This window comes from Poromitra crassiceps (assembly GCF_964638095.1).
Source record: "Poromitra crassiceps genome assembly, chromosome: 1".
Taxonomy (NCBI): domain Eukaryota; kingdom Metazoa; phylum Chordata; class Actinopteri; order Beryciformes; family Melamphaidae; genus Poromitra; species Poromitra crassiceps.
The window spans coordinates 111,460,018-111,480,094 of NC_139623.1; the positions used below are offsets into that span (position 1 = coordinate 111,460,018).

The 20,077-nt window shown below is 44.7% G+C and overlaps 1 protein-coding gene across 1 annotated transcript in view; it reads left to right on the top strand.

Moving 5' to 3' along the window:
• Positions 1-20,077, top strand: part of smarcc1a (SWI/SNF related BAF chromatin remodeling complex subunit C1a) — an 85,219-nt gene that overhangs the window by 13,011 nt on the left and 52,131 nt on the right. Inside the window, exons 4-11 of the mRNA XM_083642971.1 lie at positions 2,760-2,841; positions 3,058-3,150; positions 3,283-3,352; positions 9,040-9,109; positions 10,370-10,445; positions 10,953-11,078; positions 12,507-12,625; positions 17,356-17,486. Coding sequence (XP_083499097.1) covers positions 2,760-2,841; positions 3,058-3,150; positions 3,283-3,352; positions 9,040-9,109; positions 10,370-10,445; positions 10,953-11,078; positions 12,507-12,625; positions 17,356-17,486 — 767 coding nt within the window. The remainder of the gene's footprint in view (positions 1-2,759; positions 2,842-3,057; positions 3,151-3,282; positions 3,353-9,039; positions 9,110-10,369; positions 10,446-10,952; positions 11,079-12,506; positions 12,626-17,355; positions 17,487-20,077) is intronic.

The following is a 20,077-nucleotide window of genomic DNA, read 5'->3' on the forward strand; positions in this document are numbered from 1 at the left end:
AGCTGCGGTATGTGTTTGATAACGTGCTGTCGGCTTGACTTTGAGGCAGGGACCTGATACCATGTCACAGGCTGGGGAAGTGTTTGAACTACGCGCTGCACTAATAAAAACAAAAACACGTCAAACACGTCATTGGCGGGGAGGGCTATTTCTGATAACACGTCAAAGACGTCTTTGGCGGTGAATGAGTTAACTTGTAGACAGGGCTGGTGAGTCGGCTTGTGTTTAACTTGTAGACAGGGCTGGTGAGTCAGCTTGTGTTTAACTTGTAGACAGGGCTGGTGAGTCGGCTTGTGTTTAACTTGTAGACAGTTAAAGTCAGAATTCTGCAGGGAAAAAGAAGCATACTATATGCTTCTTTTTCCCTGCAGAATTCTGACTTTAATCTCAAAACTCGACTTTATTCTCAGAATCCTGATTTAAAGTTATAATCCCAAAGATTTTCATCTAAATAAAAAATATATAATTAAGAGTCACTCACAATGTTGATTGAGGCTATGGTCCATTGATGGAAGCCTTTGCAGTATATAGTGACATTATGTGACATTAGTAATGTCACATAATGCAACACTGTTTGGATGTCACCAGGGCCCGAAATTAACTTTTTGACCCACCGGCGGCCAGTGGCGGGTAGATGGAAAAGATCTATCATATTTCTTACGGGCCCAAAAAAAACGCATTTTTGTGTCACATATATCCATATATATCAATTTTTTTCAGTACATTTCAAGTAGATATGGTATTACGTTGAAGAATACACACTTAAATAAGAGGCCAGAGTAAAATTTGAAGCAAATTATTTTAATATATTGATTGATGATTGATTAATCAATACATGTCAAGTCAATCTTATCAATACACGTCAAGTCAATCTTGAGCTTAAATTGTTGTAAAAAACAACAACGCAGCTAAAAGTAATAACTGCGACAGTCTCAGTGCACAGCGCACAACTTGGGCTACACGCCTTTCTCTCCCACTTCACACCTGGCACCTGCGTTAGCTCTCCTGCACTCGTTCTCGGCTCCCCTTTGGCTTTATTGGTGGTAAGCATTTTGATTCATCTCTTCATCACACGAGCTCGGCAACAAGCGCGAGCGATTGATTCATTGAAGCCGTTTTCCCACATGCGTACCGGAAAATTACCTGTGAGTCAATATCGGACATTTCCCTTCACACTTCGGCTCGCGCATGTGGGAATCTATCAGCGAAATTGCCTGTATGTTGGGGGGCGGGGGGAGCTTGTATGTATGTAGAGAAAGCAAATGCACGAAGCGAAATGTGGAAGTAGTTTGCTTTGATGTGCGCGAATGATTAGATGATGCACTTTGAAGAAGTTGGGATCCGTGTCTGAGAGAAATAGTTGCTGGTTCGATGTTTATCCGTTCACCTGCGTCGCGTTGAAGCACTTTTTACAGACTGGCTTCGTTTGATGTGTCCGGGCTTGCCTTGCCTTCGGAAATCAGCACGCCCACACATGAAGCTGACATAGGCTACCGCTCTTATTATCACAAGATCATTTCGCCAGTTTGCTTTAATGTGCGCGAATGATTAGATTATGCCCGCTGGAACATTAAGCAACTGTGTATGTAGGCTACACCTCGCCCATGAGAGAAGGACCGCTGTCACGGAAAATGGCTGGACCCGTTTCCCACTTGGTCTCCCTTAAGAGCATACCGCTCCTCTGACTGGCTCGAAACTGGTGAAATCTCCGCGACGACGGGGTCGCGCTTATACCGGCACAACGACTTTCCCACATGCAGGCAATAGACCACGTTCCGGTCATTTAGCGGTACAAAGCGCATGTGGGAAAACGGCTTGATTGATTGGCCCGATGTAGGCTGTCAATTTAGCAGAGGTTAAAAGACGCTTCTTACCTCCGCTAAATTAACGACGGCATTCCATTCATGTTTGGTAGCCTATACGGGAGAGCCATGTGAAACAGTCTCACAAAGCACCAAAACACACATAACTATTATCTCCTCATATATACTGTATCATACGAGTGTCGGCAACAACTGCAAGCGATTGATTCATTGATTGATTCGCCCGACGGTAGGCTGTCAATTTACCTCCGCTAAATTGACGACTGCATTTCATTCCAGAGTCACGTTTGGTAGCCTATACGGGAGAGCCAGAATGGAACAGCCTCAGGAAGCACTCATGTTATACTACCGCACTGAACTAACGTTAGTTTCAGACTGCTTCCTTGTATATTGTGCGCTGGGATCAGCGCTCCCCAGCGCACTCCCAGCGTTTAACAGTCGGAAAAAGATGCTAGGTGGACACAGGCGGCTACACACAGTTTTAATATTACATGACGACTATTTTGTGACCCGCCACGTGGCGGACAGACGCCAAACCTAACTCGCCAAACCTAAAATATGCCCGCCATTGGCGGGTGGCGGGCTCTAATTTCGGCCCTGGATGTCACCTGCAATTACCGCTCATCGCCGTATGTGTCACCCAAGAGAACAAAGCTGAAATCTTAGAGATTATCACTTTAAACTCAGAACTAAAAACAAAAATCGCAAGTGACCATAATCATCTTCGGTAGTACCCTATTTGAATTCCAGGTGACCCCACTTAGGGTCGCGACCCTAAGGTTGGGAACGACTGGTTTAAACACAGAAGATACAAGTACAGATACAAAAGAAGCAAGTGATGGAAATGCTGCTTCAAGTTGTGGTAACGTCATGGGATTTGATCAACAGAAACCTGCAACCGCATCTGAGCACATGCTTTCTCTCCTCCATCCCCAGGCGTCGCTTCGACCTCCAAAACCCGTCCAGGATGGACCGGAATGTTGAGATGTTCTTAAATGTAGAGAAGACCCTGGTCCAGGTATGCAAAATATATACTTTAGTTCCATTTTCAGTAGGGGTGCTCCAAAAAATCGATTCTGAAAGGATCGCGATTCTTAATGCCACGATTCCTGGATCGATTCCAAACTCCCAAGAATCGATTCTTAAAATGTCCTATACAACTTTTCTTTAATTAATCCCTTGAGGTGAAATGCTATCTGTGGCCCAGTCTAACCTAATGTTTCTGTGCTTCCAGAATAACTGTCTGACTCGGCCCACTGTCTTCCTGTCATCGAACATCGAGCAGAAACAGGCCAATAAGCTCAAAGACATCATCAAGAGGCACCAGGTGAGTCCCGGCCTTCTGGGACAGGCCAGCCAATGAATTTGTCTTTGCTGTCATTCAAGTAGAGCAGGTCGCTGTCGCTATATTTGGTTGTTTGATTTTTTTCCCTTTCCTTTCTTCCTTGCCCCTCTTCAGGGCTCCATCACTGAGGATAAGTCAAAGGCCACCCACCACATCTACCCCTCTCCATCCCAACAGGACGATGGTAAGTTTAGTCTGCTGTTTGACTCCCAGAACATATGACACTCTCTCTGTCAAAACACTCTATATCCACACTCTATCTTATATACCATCTCAAATACATAAACTGTCATAGAGCATTCGTTCCCAAACTGTGGTGGTCCGCGGGGCTCCGCCTGGTGGCCCGTCATTTGGTCAGTTTTCTGCAAGCTAGTTGAATTCAACACACATGTTGTGGGTAGGGATGCACCGACCTGAAAGTGTTGGCCGATACGATAACCGATATTAACATTGCTGGTATGGCCGATAACAGATATTTACCGATGTCGATATGATCTATATAAAAACAAATTTCTATGATAACATTTTGTACATACTGAAAAACACATGTAAACACTGAATTTGAAAAAGTTATGCATTTCTTTATTTCCACAACATTTGGAAAAGCCCATAAATCATAGATTTATCACAATGTTTCCTCTCAATGGGAACATTGAGAGGACAACAAGCTGTCCTTGCATTGCAGCGGCGCAGCCAAACAAACTTTCTCCGCTCTACCAGAGATCACTTATCATGTGACGGCAGCTATACTGTATTGACATACTGTAGAGACACCTCTTCCCCCCCATAGGAAAACATCAAGACAGCGGGCACAGAGCTGTGACATACTGTAGCCTAGTTAGGAGACACCTCTTCCCCCCCATAGGAAAACATCAAGACAGCGGGCACAGAGCTGTGACATACTGTAGCCTAGTTAGGAGACACCTCTTCCCCCCCATAGGAAAACATCAAGACAGCGGGCACAGAGCTGTGACATACTGTAGCCTAGTTAGGAGACACCTCTTCCCCCCCATAGGAAAACATCAAGACAGCGGGCACAGAGCTGTGACATACTGTAGCCTAGTTAGGAGACACCTCTTTCCCCCCATAGGAAAACATCAAGACAGCGGGCACAGAGCTGTGACATACTGTAGCCTAGTTAGGAGACACCTCTTCCCCCCCATAGGAAAACATCAAGACAGCGGGCACAGAGCTGTGACATACTGTAGCCTAGTTAGGAGACACCTCTTCCTCCCCATAGGAAAACATCAAGACAGCGGGCACAGAGCTGTGACATACTGTAGCCTAGTTAGGAGACACCTCTTCCCCCCCATAGGAAAACATCAAGACAGCGGGCACAGAGCTGTGACATACTGTAGCCTAGTTAGGAGACACCTCTTCCCCCCCATAGGAAAACATCAAGACAGCGGGCACAGAGCTGTGACATACTGGAGCCTAGTTAGGAGACACATCTTCCCCCCCATAGGAAAACATCAAGACAGCGGGCACAGAGCTGTGACATACTGTAGCCTAGTTAGGAGACACCTCTTCCCCCCCATAGGAAAACATCAAGACAGCGGGCACAGAGCTGTGACATACTGGAGCCTAGTTAGGAGACACCTCTTCCCCCCCATAGGAAAACATCAAGACAGCGGGCACAGAGCTGTTTCACCACGGATCATGTGTGGGGGCTTACGTTAATCATCGCGCGTTCATAATAGAACGAGAGTACTCGAGTATTTAAATTGCTTAACACGTTCACTGCCAACGACGTATTACTCCGTCAAAAAAAATCCAACGGTTGACTGCCAGTGACGTATTACTCCGTCAAAAAAATATATATTTTTTTTTGACCGTGGGATGTGCATCTAACCCTTTTACATCTCTTATATAAGTATTGGACGTGTACAACGTGTACAACCCATTCCACCGACCCACTAAGTGGCGACAGTGCTTTCCTGACTAGAGGAAGGCAAGCAAAAAGCAGTGTGACGAAGCCATTCTCATGAAAATGGATGGGCGAAAACGCTTTCGTTTTCGCACTGATTGCTGGCGATGCGGGATTGCAAATTTGCATAATCGATCACGGGTGGAACACACTTTGAAACACGCAGCATAAATATGACCAGATTCGCAAAAGCTTCATCAAAGCTCTCAACCAAAACTCCAAGAAGCGAGCGAGTCCATCCAGACTTCCTCAATGAGCGGCCGCGCAGACAGGCAGCAGCAGCAAAGCAGTGAGACCGGTGACAAGCTTGTGACACGGCCGCTGCAGCCAAGAAGAACGCCCACGGAGGGAGGAGTTGGAAGCAGAGGGGGGTTTCCTGCTGTTATGGAGGAAATTACTGTTCAAAACTATTGTTTAGATGTCTGACGTCTTACTGATGCCAAAAATGAATGGTTAAAGTGACTGTTCTATCGAATTTCACAAAAAGCCGTTTATCTCTGAATAATTTTTCTGACGCTGAAACCATGCTGTATTCAACTGCTAATGCTTACATAACTACTAACTCTACAAACTAACTCTTTTAGACAGAGAAAGCACACATTCTATTAGTTCTTTTGAGATATTGTGTGTTCACAAAATCTTAGCAGAAAAGAATCCTCGGGTCTTGAAAGATGAGCCAAAATCCTCAAAAAAACCCTCTGGCAGAACCTACCTACAGTAAAAAAAAAACGTCTGGCAGTGAATGTGTTAAAATGCGGATTGGGCCGATTTTCGTAAAATCGCGATATTTGGGAAATATCACAATTTTGAACATTTACTTTCAGAGGCTGCGGCAGGCTCAGTTTTAAAGCCAGAGTGACGTTTCTGGTATCATATGAAACTAGAAGACCTAAGAAATCGATTTGTACCAACCATGTCATGCTAGTCTGTCAGGAAGGTAGCTAAATAACACCCCAAATTTAGGCAAAAAAATTTTTTTGGGGGGGGGGGGGGTCATTTTTAAAGGGGTCCTCTTTTTCACAGCCTAATGGTGGCAGATGTGTGTGTGTGTCTCCGTTTTGAACCAGCTAGTAGCCTTATATTGTCATTTAGCCTTTATGCTACTATTGCATGGTTAAATCGTCACATTTTATTTTAGGGGAGGGGTGTATACGCAGTCGAAATGGTCCCTGGGAAAGTTGGTTTTGTATGTAGTGGTACTTGGAAGGAAGAGTTTGGGAAGCCCTGTCCTAAGCCCCTTCTAAACATGCAGTGAAATCCGGATTATAACCAGCTGCTAGTCGGTCGGCCTGCGTGTTTAGAAACAATTAGCCGCCTTATGCCCACTCCCGTGAGTGCGGATCATGACCATCTGAGACCCTAGTACAGGATCCGCATTATTGGAAAAACGGCTGTTGTTTAACACTGGCAGCTCATGTTCCGGATCATGTATGTCTGAGTGGGCGGGTGGTTAAATGGCACTTTACAAAACATTAATGTCCCAGTGATCATTATTTTCATGAATGGACGTAGCGTTAGTTACGTGGCTGGATTATTTGGAAGAGAGCCAAATAAGGTGAGTAAACAAGTAAAAGTTGAATCGTTTCTTTCTCCTTCTCCCCCATCTGCCAGTTTAAAAATGCAACAAGGAGATGATAGCCTACTACTTTTAGCCTACTGCATAGGCTAAAGTACCCGCTAACGTTCACGTAGCCTATTAATTAATTAATCGTTCAGGCAATCGCTTATATCAACGAATTAAACAAGCAAACTCACGGTTTTCTCAAGTGCTGCAAACGGTTTGAATGGTTTATTTTCCTCCCGACCTGTCTGTCTTGTAGGCTATGTAAAAATGCAAGAGTTGCATCAGCCTATATCGAGACATATAGCCTAACTTTTTAGGGGAGAAATAAATTGAAAACTAGTCAGATGTGACTTGAATGCCACTTGTAAAATCATCCACAGTGTAATGTTAGTGCGACGGTGCGACCACTATTTTGACTGGTGGCTTTTGGGCGATGTAACAAAGGCCAAGCGCTCACTTTTTCTGGCACACTGCCATCCCACGTTATCGCCTGAATGCGTCAGAATGCATCTTCCGTTAAAACTGCATGTTTTTGAATCGAGTTTGGTTATGGATTCGCTAAAGCCGTTTCCACATCACATTTGTTTTTATGATACACCCTACTGCACCCCCTCCCCCCGCCCACTCTACTCGCCATCGGCAGAGAGAATACGGACCATTTCCAGCTGTTTCTAAACAAAGACTCCTCATGTCGAGAAGTGTAAAACTGGAAAATATCCTGCTCTGGCTAGCCGGACATGATCCAGACTTCATGTTTAGAAGAGGCTCTAGGGTCACAGTGTGTGGAAGGCTACTACTGCTATGCTCTGTACCAGAATATTTTGTATTGTCACAATAATAAAACCTGAAGTCATTAAAAATGCAAAGGTGAAATGAGTAAATTGAAGAGGTGAGATTTAAAAACAAACCCAAGGGCTTATAAAACTATACCTAGTGCTGAAACGATTAGTTATCAAGTATAAATACAAAACATTTTGTGGTTATAGCTTCACAAATGGCACAATTTGCTTGCTGTAAGTCATCACTTTGGGCTCCAGTAACTTTTGATGGGCATTTGTCATTATTTTTGTCATTTTATTGACCATTAATCATTAGGGATGGGCGAGAGTACTCGGGTACTCGAGTACTCGTTCATAACGTCAGTACTCGAGTAACGTTTCCGCTGTTCGGGTACTCGGGTACCCACTCCCCACCCCTTTAAAAATGGTCTAGATCTACGCATGCATCGTCATGTGGATCTGCCAAAACAAGTTCCTATATGTTACATAACATAATGGCGAATAAATGATATCTGATTCTGATTCTGATTCTGATCTGGCAGCATGAACTGCACAGGCGTCACGTCAGCCAGCATGTACAAGTACGTCATCCGCTTAGGTTGCTTTCAAAACAAAACGCTTATTGTAACGTAACCTTATTTATTTTGAGTAATGCGTCACAGCCAAAGTTTCACGCCATGTAACATCACATGATACAAGGTTTGCTGCTTCGTTCGTTGAAATACCTTTTTCTCCTCCAACATGCATCAATAAGCTATTTACTTTTGTTAGAGTAATATTATTTTGAAAGTTTTAACCGGAAGTTTTTCAGCTCATCCCGAAAATGGTGGCTGGAGATATGCTCCCGAAGGAGACAGATGCACGCTTCTTCATAGCGCACGCCCGATAAAACTCATTCAAAACTTTTCACTAGTTTACTGACTACACTATCATTTCCCATAACGTTAGTCACAAGAAATGAGGGGAAATAATCACTTTTTGGGAGACAATCGCTTCATGGTGATCACTATTTAGCTGCAGCTGTAACGTTAATCTGGTCAGTTTTCACTTTTTGGCAGAACACCGGACCTTGTAATCCGTGGATTTACCTTAGTGTAACAGTGATCATAAAGTAAAAATGGATGATACTGGACAATGGACATGTATTGGAAATGAGCCTTCGCTTGTTTCACAACACTATTGTCTGCTCCGAAGCGCCAATGCCATCCATCCAACCACGGAGATTTATGTGTGAACAGACCCACCATACACAGCAGATTACCCCTGCGCCGTCATTACCATAGTAATCACACAGACCCCCCCCCCCCATCCCCCATCTGTGAGTACCTGGTTACTTGTTCATAATAGAAGGAGAGTACTAGAGTATTTTAAATTGCTTAAAATGCCCATCCCTATTAATCATCTAAAAACATAAAAAGAAACCCAAAAATCAAGATGACATGCAAAGACTTGCCTGCATTGGTGATTGGTGATTAATGATTGGTGCTGTCAATCATTTAGTTGTCGGGGTCACTTTGTTAAAACGATACTCAGAACTTGATAATGACATGACAATGTGTGTGTATATAATACATCAAAGTAGTTGTTGGTGTGTCTTGCAGAGGAGTGGCTGCGTCCTGTCATGAGGAAGGACAAGCAGGTGCTGGTGCACTGGGGACTGTACCCAGACAGGTGAGCAACTTTAATATGACCAATAGATGAACAAGGAGAGGTAGATAGACATGAAGAGTCCAGGCAAAGCAGGAAAAGCATAAATCGTCCTAAGAGGGTAGACACTTGCCCCCCCCCCTCCACTCGTAGATTCCCAATCAAACCACACGGGTTTAGATTGTGAACAACCTCTAAACATCTACTTCTGTTTGTTGTTTATAAGTCTGTCATGATGTACACCTTTACATATTTGGCTGTTTTTGGCCTTGGCCACACTGATCCGTCAGAAAATGGACAGAATTATTGAACGGACAGATGTCTGTCCGATGCATGAGAACTGAGTCTACGTCAAACCACTCGCCAAAAGCGCCGGGGCTGCTCTGCGGCCGGCGAGCCTGCCTGCGCAGCCTGCGTGCAGCTCCTTGGAAATGTGACTCAATGCAAATGACATGAACAGCGCGAGTATACTATAATGTAGATCATGTGCAGATAACCGGAGAGAAGTATATGCACTACATTCTCCCCTTGGACTAACTTCTAGTCACTGAAATCCTAGTGAAATCACACAATTTTACTCATTTTGCTGGGGAATCCCTTATAGCCTCCTTCACCGCCTCGGCCGCCATCTTCTTTGAAAAGTTTAAACAAATCTCGGAACGCCTCCTCTCGAGACCTCGACTCTGATTGGCTAAACGGACAGTGACTATCCGACCATCCGATACGTCCATCCAGAAAAAGTTCATCCCTCTTCAACTTTCTGTCCATCAAAACGTATGCAAATTTTCTGGATACGTACGCTTCTGAGTGCTCCACGGACAGTCGGACAGCTGACATTGAAAATGAATGGAAATGAACAGAGAAATGAACGCCCACCGACAGACACCACGGATCAGTGTGGCCAAGGCCTTAGTGTCAAAATGTGTAACTTTGGGAAACTGGTTGGAAGAGGGAAGGCCGATGGGACACTGATGATGGTGTTCCTGTTAGCCCAGTCAGTGCTTCCCAAAGTGTTATTTAGGGTCCTTGAAAGGGTCATCGTGGGATTAATGTATTCACTAACAGTATAATGAGAGAATGTATCAAAATTACTTGCTTTGCAGATAAGGGATATGTGAGACAAAATCTTGTCAAATGTGGGTTTGTTGCCTGATTTCTATCCGTTTGGTGGGTCCTTGACACGAAAACAATTGGGGAACTCCTGCTCTAGTCTCTGATGCAGCGCCTTAACGTTCATTCATGTTGTACTGAGCACTAACCCGTGACTGTTCTCTGCCTGGCTAGCTATGACACCTGGGTGTCTGCCAGCGAGGTGGACGGAGACGTGGAGGAGCCACCGAGCACTGAGAGGCCTTGGAAGGTGAGCGATGACCTGGGTTTTGCTTTACCATGTTGAGATAGTGGTTTACTGGTGGATATTCCCCTACTACAATGTTCCAACATTGTGAAACGGGAATTACATTAAGAGAAGAGGAGGAGATGACCGAGGTGGAGAAGAGCAACATTCAGACCAATACAAGGACAACTGTAAAATAAAAACCAAAATAAATGCTAAGGATAAAGTAATTTGCAGTGTTTGTTTGCTAAAGGTATAAATATTTTTTTTAACCCCCCCCCCCCCCCCCCCCCCCCACTTCTTCTCAGCGTTGAACATGCAACAGCGAGTCCTTTCCATTGTGAATATGATGAGTAGAGGGGAAAATCAGGTCAGCACTGTAAAGAGAGCTTCCAGAGCGGCTAGTAGGCTAAGCTAAGATGATGTACCCAGTCTGACAACAAGCCTAGATCTCTCGTTCCCCTTGTTTTAGATCTCTCTCTCTCACACTTTCTATCTCTCTCTCTCTCTGTGTCTCTCTCTCTCGCTCAGGTTCACGCTAAGTGGGTTGTGGACACAGATGCCTTCAACGAGTGGATGAACGAGGAAGATTACGAGGTAGATGAGAACAAGAAGCCAGTCAACTTCCGCCAGAGGATCTTCCCCAGGGAGGAGGAGGTAGGTGACGTGTGGCTGGATCCCTGTGTGTGTGTGGGGAGGGTGTATCTGTTTGTGGGTGTGCTTGTCAGTGTTCCCAGTCTTTGAAAACCTGGAATGGAATTAAAAGTCATAGGGTTTTCCAGTCCTTAAAAATTCCATGTGACAGTTCATGGACGTTTGTTCAGGAATAAATTTTTTGCATCAGACTTGGCTGTTGGTAGGTCCAGGTAACAATTTTCCTAATTTAATTAAATGAGTCCAATATGATAGCTGTAGCTAACCAACAAAATACATTGAATGTTGAAATGAACAATTCAACAAAAAATGTAAGGTATAAACACGGTGAAATTTTAGTCATGAATATTGTGCTGTATGGAAAATTTAGTCATGAAAGATCTGAACAGCTAAAATGTATAGGAATCCTGGCATGTGGGTTTGTGTGTTTTATTTTTTGCTGCAAGTTCCTATTTGTTTGTGTGTAGTTTTGCCCTGTGGAGTGTGCTTTGTCCTCCCCCGTCGGAATCTGGCCTGTATCTGTCCGTCACACCCATCCTTTCCAAACTCTTTCCGCACTCCGTCTCTCCTTCTACCATATTCCAGGGTTCCTGTCCAGGTCTATCAGGCTATACAGAGGGGTGGGGTCCTTTTTTAATGCGACAAATAATATATATATATTATATATAATATATTTCTTTACAATAAATACACACACTCACACCTCACAAAGTTATTGTGTATGAATGGATTATAATAAAATGTTTTCTTAAATTCAAGTACAGAGGCCTCCACATTAACAATGAGACTCCACGCTGGCCATATGCTAGGTTTCCACCTAGCCTTGTTCAAAGGTTAATGACTGGAATAAGGCCATTGTAAAGAAGCGTACACACAGCTGGCCTCACCTGTTGTGAGTCCCCACATGGCAATATCTTTTAAGCTTCATTTAGCATTAGGCTAGTCCCCACATGGCAATATCTTTTAAGCTTAATTTAGCATTAGGCTAGGAAGCGTAGAGGCTACAGCTCTGTGCAGAGCAGCCAGTCAGGAGCCTTTTTACTACAGAGCCATTGTTTTACTTTGATTTGATTGGCTCACGGTCAGACGGGCACAAAGTTTGAGAACAGGCGATGACCAAAGACTCTATATATCCAACTATACATTTAAATGATATCAAACTTACAGCCTGTGTGGCGGGTGACGCTTATTGATTTATCGAACAAAGACGCATTTAATCTGTGTTCAAAATGGCCATTTTGACAATGGACAACGTTTTGGAACCCTGGTCCTCTCCTCCACCACGGCATCCTTCCTCCCCTCCCTCCCTCCGTCTCCCTCCACTCCCCCCTCCTTGTGTGTGCCACCGTTCCATCCTCTCATTCTCCGGCTCTTTCTCTCATCCTCCATCCCTCACTCCCTGCTGCCACATGCTGGGGCTTGTCTGATCAGTCTTCCCGTACGCCCGATCGCAAGGAGCGCAAGGCCAACTCCGCCGGCAAGAAGAGGCGGCGCTCACCCTCTCCACCCAGCACCCCCGCCGAGTCCCGCAAGAAGGGAGGCAAGAAGGGGTAAGAGCCAACTTCTTCATCAAACACAGAATCACTGTATGTTAATGAAAGGCAGGGGAGGAGGAAAATGTCACATACTGTATTTGTGCAGGTGAGATAGAACATTTCAAGGGACTTTTTCATTTTCCATCATATGCAGCACAACAAAATACATAATACATGACCATAAAGACAGACCACAACAACAAAAAACGGACCTTAATACGTTCACTGCCATTGACGTGTTGATACGTCAAAAAAAATCCAACGGTTGACTGCCAATGACGTGTTGATACGTCAAAAAAAAAAAAAAAAAAATTTGATGGTGGGACGTTGATCTAACCCTTTTACATCTCTTATATAAATATTGGAGCCACCGAACGTGTACAACCCATTCCACCGACCCACTAAGTGGCGACAGTGTTCTCCAGACTAGAGGAAGCCAAGCAAAAAGCAGTGTGAGGAAGCCATTCTCATGAAAATGGATTGGCGAAAACGCTTTCGCTTTCGCGCTTGGGAGCTGGCGGTGGGGGATTGCAAATTTGCATAATAGATTATGGGTGCAACACACTTTGAAACACCTTTGAAACACCAGCAGAAAGGAATCGCAAGCAGCTTCATTCCAGCTGAGCTCACAACCGAAAACGAACGAGCCTCATTCTCATACTGTAGGCGAAAACGCTTTCGCGCTGGTGCACACGGGCGCACAACGGTGGGGGGTTCCAAAAATAGACTGGGTGCAAAACACACTTTGAAACACGCAGCATAAAGCCTAGAATCGCACAAAGCTTCATCAAAGCTCTCAACCGAAAACCCAAGAAACGAGCAGCCCCATCCAGACTCGCCGACGAGGGGGCCGCCAGGGAGGGAGGCTGCTCAAACTCGCAGCAGCAGCAGCAGCAGAAAACTCGCTTGTGACAAACGCTGCTGAAAGCCACCAGAGACACGCCCACGGAGGGAGGAGTTTGAAGGAGAGGGGGTTCAGAACTATATTGTTTAGATATCTGATGTCTCACTGATGCCAAAAATAAATGGTTAAAGTGACTGTTCTGCCTGTTTGATTGAATTTCACAAAACTGCGATTATCTCAGCTTTCAGTCTCAGACGCTGAAACCATGCTGTACTCAACGGCTAATATCTACATAACTACTAACTCTACAAACTAACTCTTTTAGACAGAGAAAGCACACATTCTATTAGTTCTTTTGAGATATTTTGTGTTCACAAAATCTTAGCAGAAAAGAATCCTCGGCTCTTGAAAGATGAGCCAGAATCCTCAAAAAAACCCTCTGGCAGAAGCTACCTAAGCTAAAACGGCTGGCAGTGAATGTGTTAATGTGCCACGTCTCTTGTTTCTTTATCATAATTCTCTAACCTTCTGTTTAGCATCATTTCATGAAGGGGTTTTAACCAATCATTATGTAAAAAGTGGGGCATTAGTCCTTACTTGGTACTCCAGTATTTAAGGACCAACCTTACTGAAAGATTTTCTTACTTTAGAATCTCACATTTTAAACAAAACAAGCAAAACCCCAGAAGAGACCAAGAAAGACAAGCAACGATGTCACTGAATTTGATAGCAGAATCTAAAGCACAACACCACAAGGAGGGAAATGATGATAACAAAATTCATGACAAGTGATTCTCCACACACAGCACCAGAGCAACTTTAGGAAGCTGTTTGAAACACCTGTCCATCCAAGATAAAGCCACGTGTGATTTGGATTTGCAGTGTTTGATATTAAAGGGATAGTTCGGTTTACTTTGTTTGAAGTGGGGTCCTATGAGCTAGTTCCATACACTAAAGGCTGCTTTATGCTCACCATGCCGTGAAGGGCGCGGGGGTGGAGCGAGGGCCGGGCGCGTCAAATGACGTACATTTGTTGGGCGTGGTTGGCCGCTACCTCCGTAGGGCGCCCACCGTGTACTTGAAGATTTTTCTCGCAGCGCGACCTCCGCACGGCTTCTCTCCAAACATGGCCGCTTTCAAGCCACTGAGCCCTGAACACTGAGCTGTGTTTTCACCACATTTCTTGACCCATGTGGTAGGCTGAACTTTGATTTGCAACTGTTCGTTTTTAGTCATTTCACCAAGTAAATGTGTTGTGTTGAGAGCATGATTGAGAGAGATTAAAAGCAGCACAGAGTAGGCTATCAGGGCTGAGAACTGAAACGGCTATTCAGTAAAAACAAGTTTGGTGATTCATTCATATGCTGATGTTCGGTCGTTTGAGAGTGAAAGCGCACTCAGTACTGCACATAATAGCGTTTAATTGCGACTTTTTCACGGGCTGTTCTCACTATTACCATTGTACAATACATGCTGATCACTTGGCTGATCACTTCTGAGTATAAAAGCATCTGCCCCAGCGCGAGGTCCGCACGGTGACTCGCGGACTCGCGCCCTTAACTGAAATAGGTAAAGCGTTGTGGACGCTGAGCACACCGTGTATGGAGACCCAGCACTCTGAAGCAGCAGCCTCCAGAGCTCTCTCTCTCTATTTCTGGGGGCCAAGAACTAAAACGGAAGCACTTTTTACAGACTGGCTTTGATGTGTCCAGTAGGGTTGGCACAATGGACGATGGCATCGACCATCGTGATGGGCCGACCCCCCATCGACCTCTGAGCCTTCTACATCGGATCATCGTAATTAATTATCTGTTCGAATACATTTTTTGCCGTTTTAATTTAAAAAATACCAACTCCACTTAGCGTGACGCGCCGGCGGCATTAAACGAGCGCACCCAGTTCAGACTCAAAAGAAGCCTCCCCTCCCCCTCCTCCGCTCTAGTGCTTCTCTGCACTGGGTGCGCTTGTTTAATGACGCCGGGGCATCCCCCGCGCGTGATAAGTCAGTTGTTTTGTTGTTTTGTTGTGAAAACAAAGAAGAAACTTCACGTTCTTTCCTGTTTTCAGGAAACGCTTTACCTATTTCAGTTAGTGTATGGAACTAACTCATAGGACCCCACTTCAAACAAACCGAACTATCCCTTTAATATTTGATCAATATAGGGGTGTCACTTTACACAAAAGTCACGGTTCGGTACGTACCTCGGTTTCAGGGTCACGGTTCGGTACGAATACGGTACAACGGAGAAAAAAAGCGACAAATCACAAATTCTGGTTTTTTCCCTTTGAATTTTTCTGAATTCTGTGTTTTGCTTTTATGCTAATTTTACCAACAGAAATAGTGTCTAATAAGGGGGAATGAATAAATGTCCACAATTTAATAAGATCTAGGCAATCCACACAAAAAGGTTTTACTGTACACCCCAAGAGTGTGGGGTGCGCCTCCCTCTCAGATGTCTGTATTCCAGCTGTTTGACAGGGCAAAGGCATTTCCTCCCACTTTAAATCTTTATAGAAGTTTGTAAACAGAGTGCATGTGGAGTAGCCTAAAGCTTCTGGCATACTCTTCGCGCACGCGCTGGAGGCGGGGCTCCGAGGAGGGCGCGCGCACTCTGCGCGGGCCAAAACAGAACATACTCAGTGCGCAGCTCCAGGCAGTCTGAATGAAATTGAATGTAACGTTCCCAATTCTATGTATTAAATTATAAAAAACGAATCTCAACATTTGGGAAGGCTAAGCCACACAACTAGTTCGTTATAATCGAACGCCATGCTTCAAAGGCAACTTTACGACGGTGAGGACTCAATCACAGCAGATATCCGCTGATAGCCTACCACGGAGATCTCACAGGCACAGGCAGCAAAACCCGACGCGCTGATAGAAAAATCTCCATGGACGCGCCGCGCTGCGCTCAGGCCTCGCCCCCCGACACGCCCCGTGCGATGACGTCATAATCGCCGTGCGCCCTATGCGCTTGGCTGGGCGCGAAGAGTATGCCACAAGCTTAATACTCCCACCCACCCCTCCCCCGCTGTAGTTGTCAGACAGCTGGGTGGCTTTCACTTTCCCAAGTAAGTAGGCTAACGTTAGTGGATGGGAGTTTTGTTTACCATAATGATTACGTTCGGTCATCATAATGGATTATTGGAGCATGACAAGGAGTCATCCCCTCTTCCTCACCGCATCTTGCTTGTCATCTCACGCGATATAAGTTGCTTGTTTACAAGTTAACAACAGCTTTGTCAGTGTTATGTAACGTTTAGCCGTGACGCACAACGACAAAGGACTAAAGGAAAGTCCTTATAGTTGCGCATCGCGGCTACGTAATGTTGCATTAGCAAGCTTCCCTCATTGGCTTGATGTTGACAGAATTTGCAAAACAGCTTATCACCTGAGTCATAAAAGTCATTAGGATATTGCTCTGCACTCGCTTTTTTGACGACGGTAAAGGGGGGGCAGCTGGACGCTTCAATATTGTTGTGCTTGGAAGCTACGGCTTGTAAACACGCTGGAGCGACCCCCGGTAATGTTTCCTCTCCACAAAACGTTCCATTCAGTGAATGCCGATTTCTATGGTCCTTGTGTTGTTTTGGTGTGTCTTCTTCTGTGGCGTTTATGGCGTTCAAACAGCGTTTAGGTGCTTTCACCACCTTTTGGATTCGACGTATTCGTCGCGTCGCTTCACGCACCAAACCGTGATGCCGTTGTACTGTGACTTCACAGGATGAATACATGTACCGCGACACCCCTAGATCAATTTGATATTTTGAGACATTAAAGCCATGGAATAATGGTGGAATCTATTGCTATGAGACAAACCCCTGTTTTGTGGTGGTGTTGTTTTTGATGGTTGCAGCTTCTCTCCTACTTGTGTATGTGACCCTCTCCTCTCCATGGCAGAAACCCAGGGCCTTACTGGAAGCGGCGGGGCCACAGAGGCGAGGAAGAGGACACAGAGGAGGACCTGAGCAAAGACATGGACGACTCCTCAGCTGGAGCCGGCATGGAGGAGGGCAGCATGGCCAAGAATGGTATGACCTCAGGGCGGGGCTTAGCTGTGCTTCTCCCGTCAAAAAACAGGCTTTTCTACACAGTTCTTGTAGTCATAAAAGCTATTTTACATTACCAGATAAAGGGCATGATTGCCATTACTGTATACAATTGTCATATTAATTTTCAGCTGTATCGTCCGCTGTCTAAGGGGCCCTTTACACGAGGACAGTCTCTGGAAGAAACGACACAATGTCGTTTCCTTCACACCTTTTCCTTCACACCTTCTCCCCGTTTACATGAGCGCTGTTGAATTTTTAAAACGCCGTAATGTACATGCCAGGTCGCTAGGTGGCATTGTGATGGTCAACAGGGCATTGCTCGTCACTCCACGGACGCTTCTACATGACGTAATTTCGTAATCGTCTTTCTGGATTTTAGACACGGAAGTAGATTACGGCTACCGTAGTAATTGTTAGACTTGCCAAAAAGCTGTTTTCAAGCTAAAAAAAACAGTTTTAAAGTTGTAATATTCTTCGGGTGAGAACGTTACATAGATGTGACCAGTTTATCAGAATAAGCCTATTTGGAAATCTTTAATGAGCAGCGAGGATCGGGAGTGCTGGCTGTGCTGACACTGTCTACTGTGTAGGCTGCAGTGAGAAAACTGTCGATGTGCTTGCCTAACGTTAAATGCCGACCGGGTAACAGCCATCGGCTCCTCGCAGCAGCAGTAACGCTCGTTATGAACATGTAACTGAAGTCGGCCGCAGTGTAGCTTAATTCTGAATGTTGCCAAGCGTGTGTCGCGTGTGCAGGCACGTCAGAGTTTCTGGGAAGACTATCGTTTCTAACCGATTACATGGAGCGCTCAGCGGGAAGCGTCACCAACAATTCCACCCTAGAGGGTGGTTTCAAAATGTGTCGTTTCCTAAGCGCGAATTCGTCGTCGCCGTCTTAACGGGAAGCACTAACGATAAAATAATTCCCAGTTTCCATAGGAAACCGTCCTCATGTAAAGTGCCCCTAAGAGAATCGAACTAGGACATTTAAATGATCATTTTATGAATTCAGCGGAAGAATCACGTGCCATCACAACTAGCAGATCAGATGAAGTTGTTTTCCAAAACCGTGCATCCATGTTCAGAGGAGAAATTCATGACCTGAAGTTCATCGTTCAATATCTTTGAAATATAAAGGATCCACTGTGAAAATATTTTTTATTTTTGCCAATCAATTACTCGTTAACCAAATTCGTTATTACCTACTACTTGTATGTATTTTGATATAAACTCTTTCAGTTTCAGCATTACAAACATGAATATATTTATAGATCAGCCTGTTTCCAATGCAGATTATTTTTTATATTGAATTTTCCTCCTTCCAGTGTTGTACTGTTGTTGACAGTGTTGCTTTTTGTCCTCTTGACTCTGTTTCCTGCCATTTGCCCTGTCAAATTTGCACCACTTTTCCCCCAATAGCCGATACACAAAATGAGTGGCAGAAATGCAGTTTGTAAGCTCATTTTTATGCCTCCGCCAGCAATAGCCAGGCCGGAGACATTATGCATTCGGTTTGTTCGTTAACGCGATATCTGAGGACGGAATTTCATCAAATTTGCCTCAAACGTCCACTTGGACTCAAGATGAACTGATTAGATTTAGGTGGTTAAAGGTCAAAGTTCAAGGTCACTGTGACGTCACAAACCCCATTTCCAAGCTCTTTAACGTGATATCTCAGGAACGCACTAATTAGATTTTGGTGGTCAAATGCCATTTTCAAGCTTGTTAACACATTCACTGCCAGCCGTTTTTTTTTTACTGTAGGTAGCTTCTGCCAGAGGGTTTTTTTGAGGATTCTGGCTCATCTTTCAAGACCCGAGGATTCTTTTCTGCTAAGATTTTGTGAACACAAAATATCTCAAAATAACTAATAGAATGTGTGCTTTCTCTGTCTAAAAGAGTTAGTTTGTAGAGTTAGTAGTTATGTAGGCATTAGCACTTGAATACAGCATGGTTTCAGCGTCTGAAAATTTAAGCTGAGATAAATAGCTTTTTGTGAAATTCGATAGAACAGTCACTTTAACCATTCATTTTTGGCATCAGTAAGACGTCAGACATCTAAACAATAGTTTTGAACAGTAATTTCCTCCATAACAGCAGGAAACCCCCCTCTACTTCAAACTCCTCCCTCCGTGTGTGTTCTTCTTGGCTGCAGCGGGCGTGTCACAAGCTCGTTTCTGCTGCTGCTCCTGCTGCTGCTCCTGTCTGCTGGCGGCCGCTGGGCGAGGATGGGCTCGCTCGTTTCTTGGGGTTTCCTTTGCGATTCTGGTCTTATTTATGCTGCGTGTTTCAAAGTGTGTTGCACCCATAATCTATTATGCAAATTTGCAATCCCCCACCGCCAGCAATCAGCGCGAAAGCGAAAGCGTTTTCGCCAATCCATTTTACAGTATGAGAATGGTTTCATTGCGCGTTCCCCTGCAGTTTTGGCTCGGCTTTTTCTAGTCTGGAGTCTCTAGTGCTCAGCACTGTCGCCACTTAGTGGGTCGGTGGAATGGGTTGTACACGTTCGGCGGCTCCAATATTTATATAAGAGATGTAAAAGGGTTAGATCAACGTCCCACCGTCAT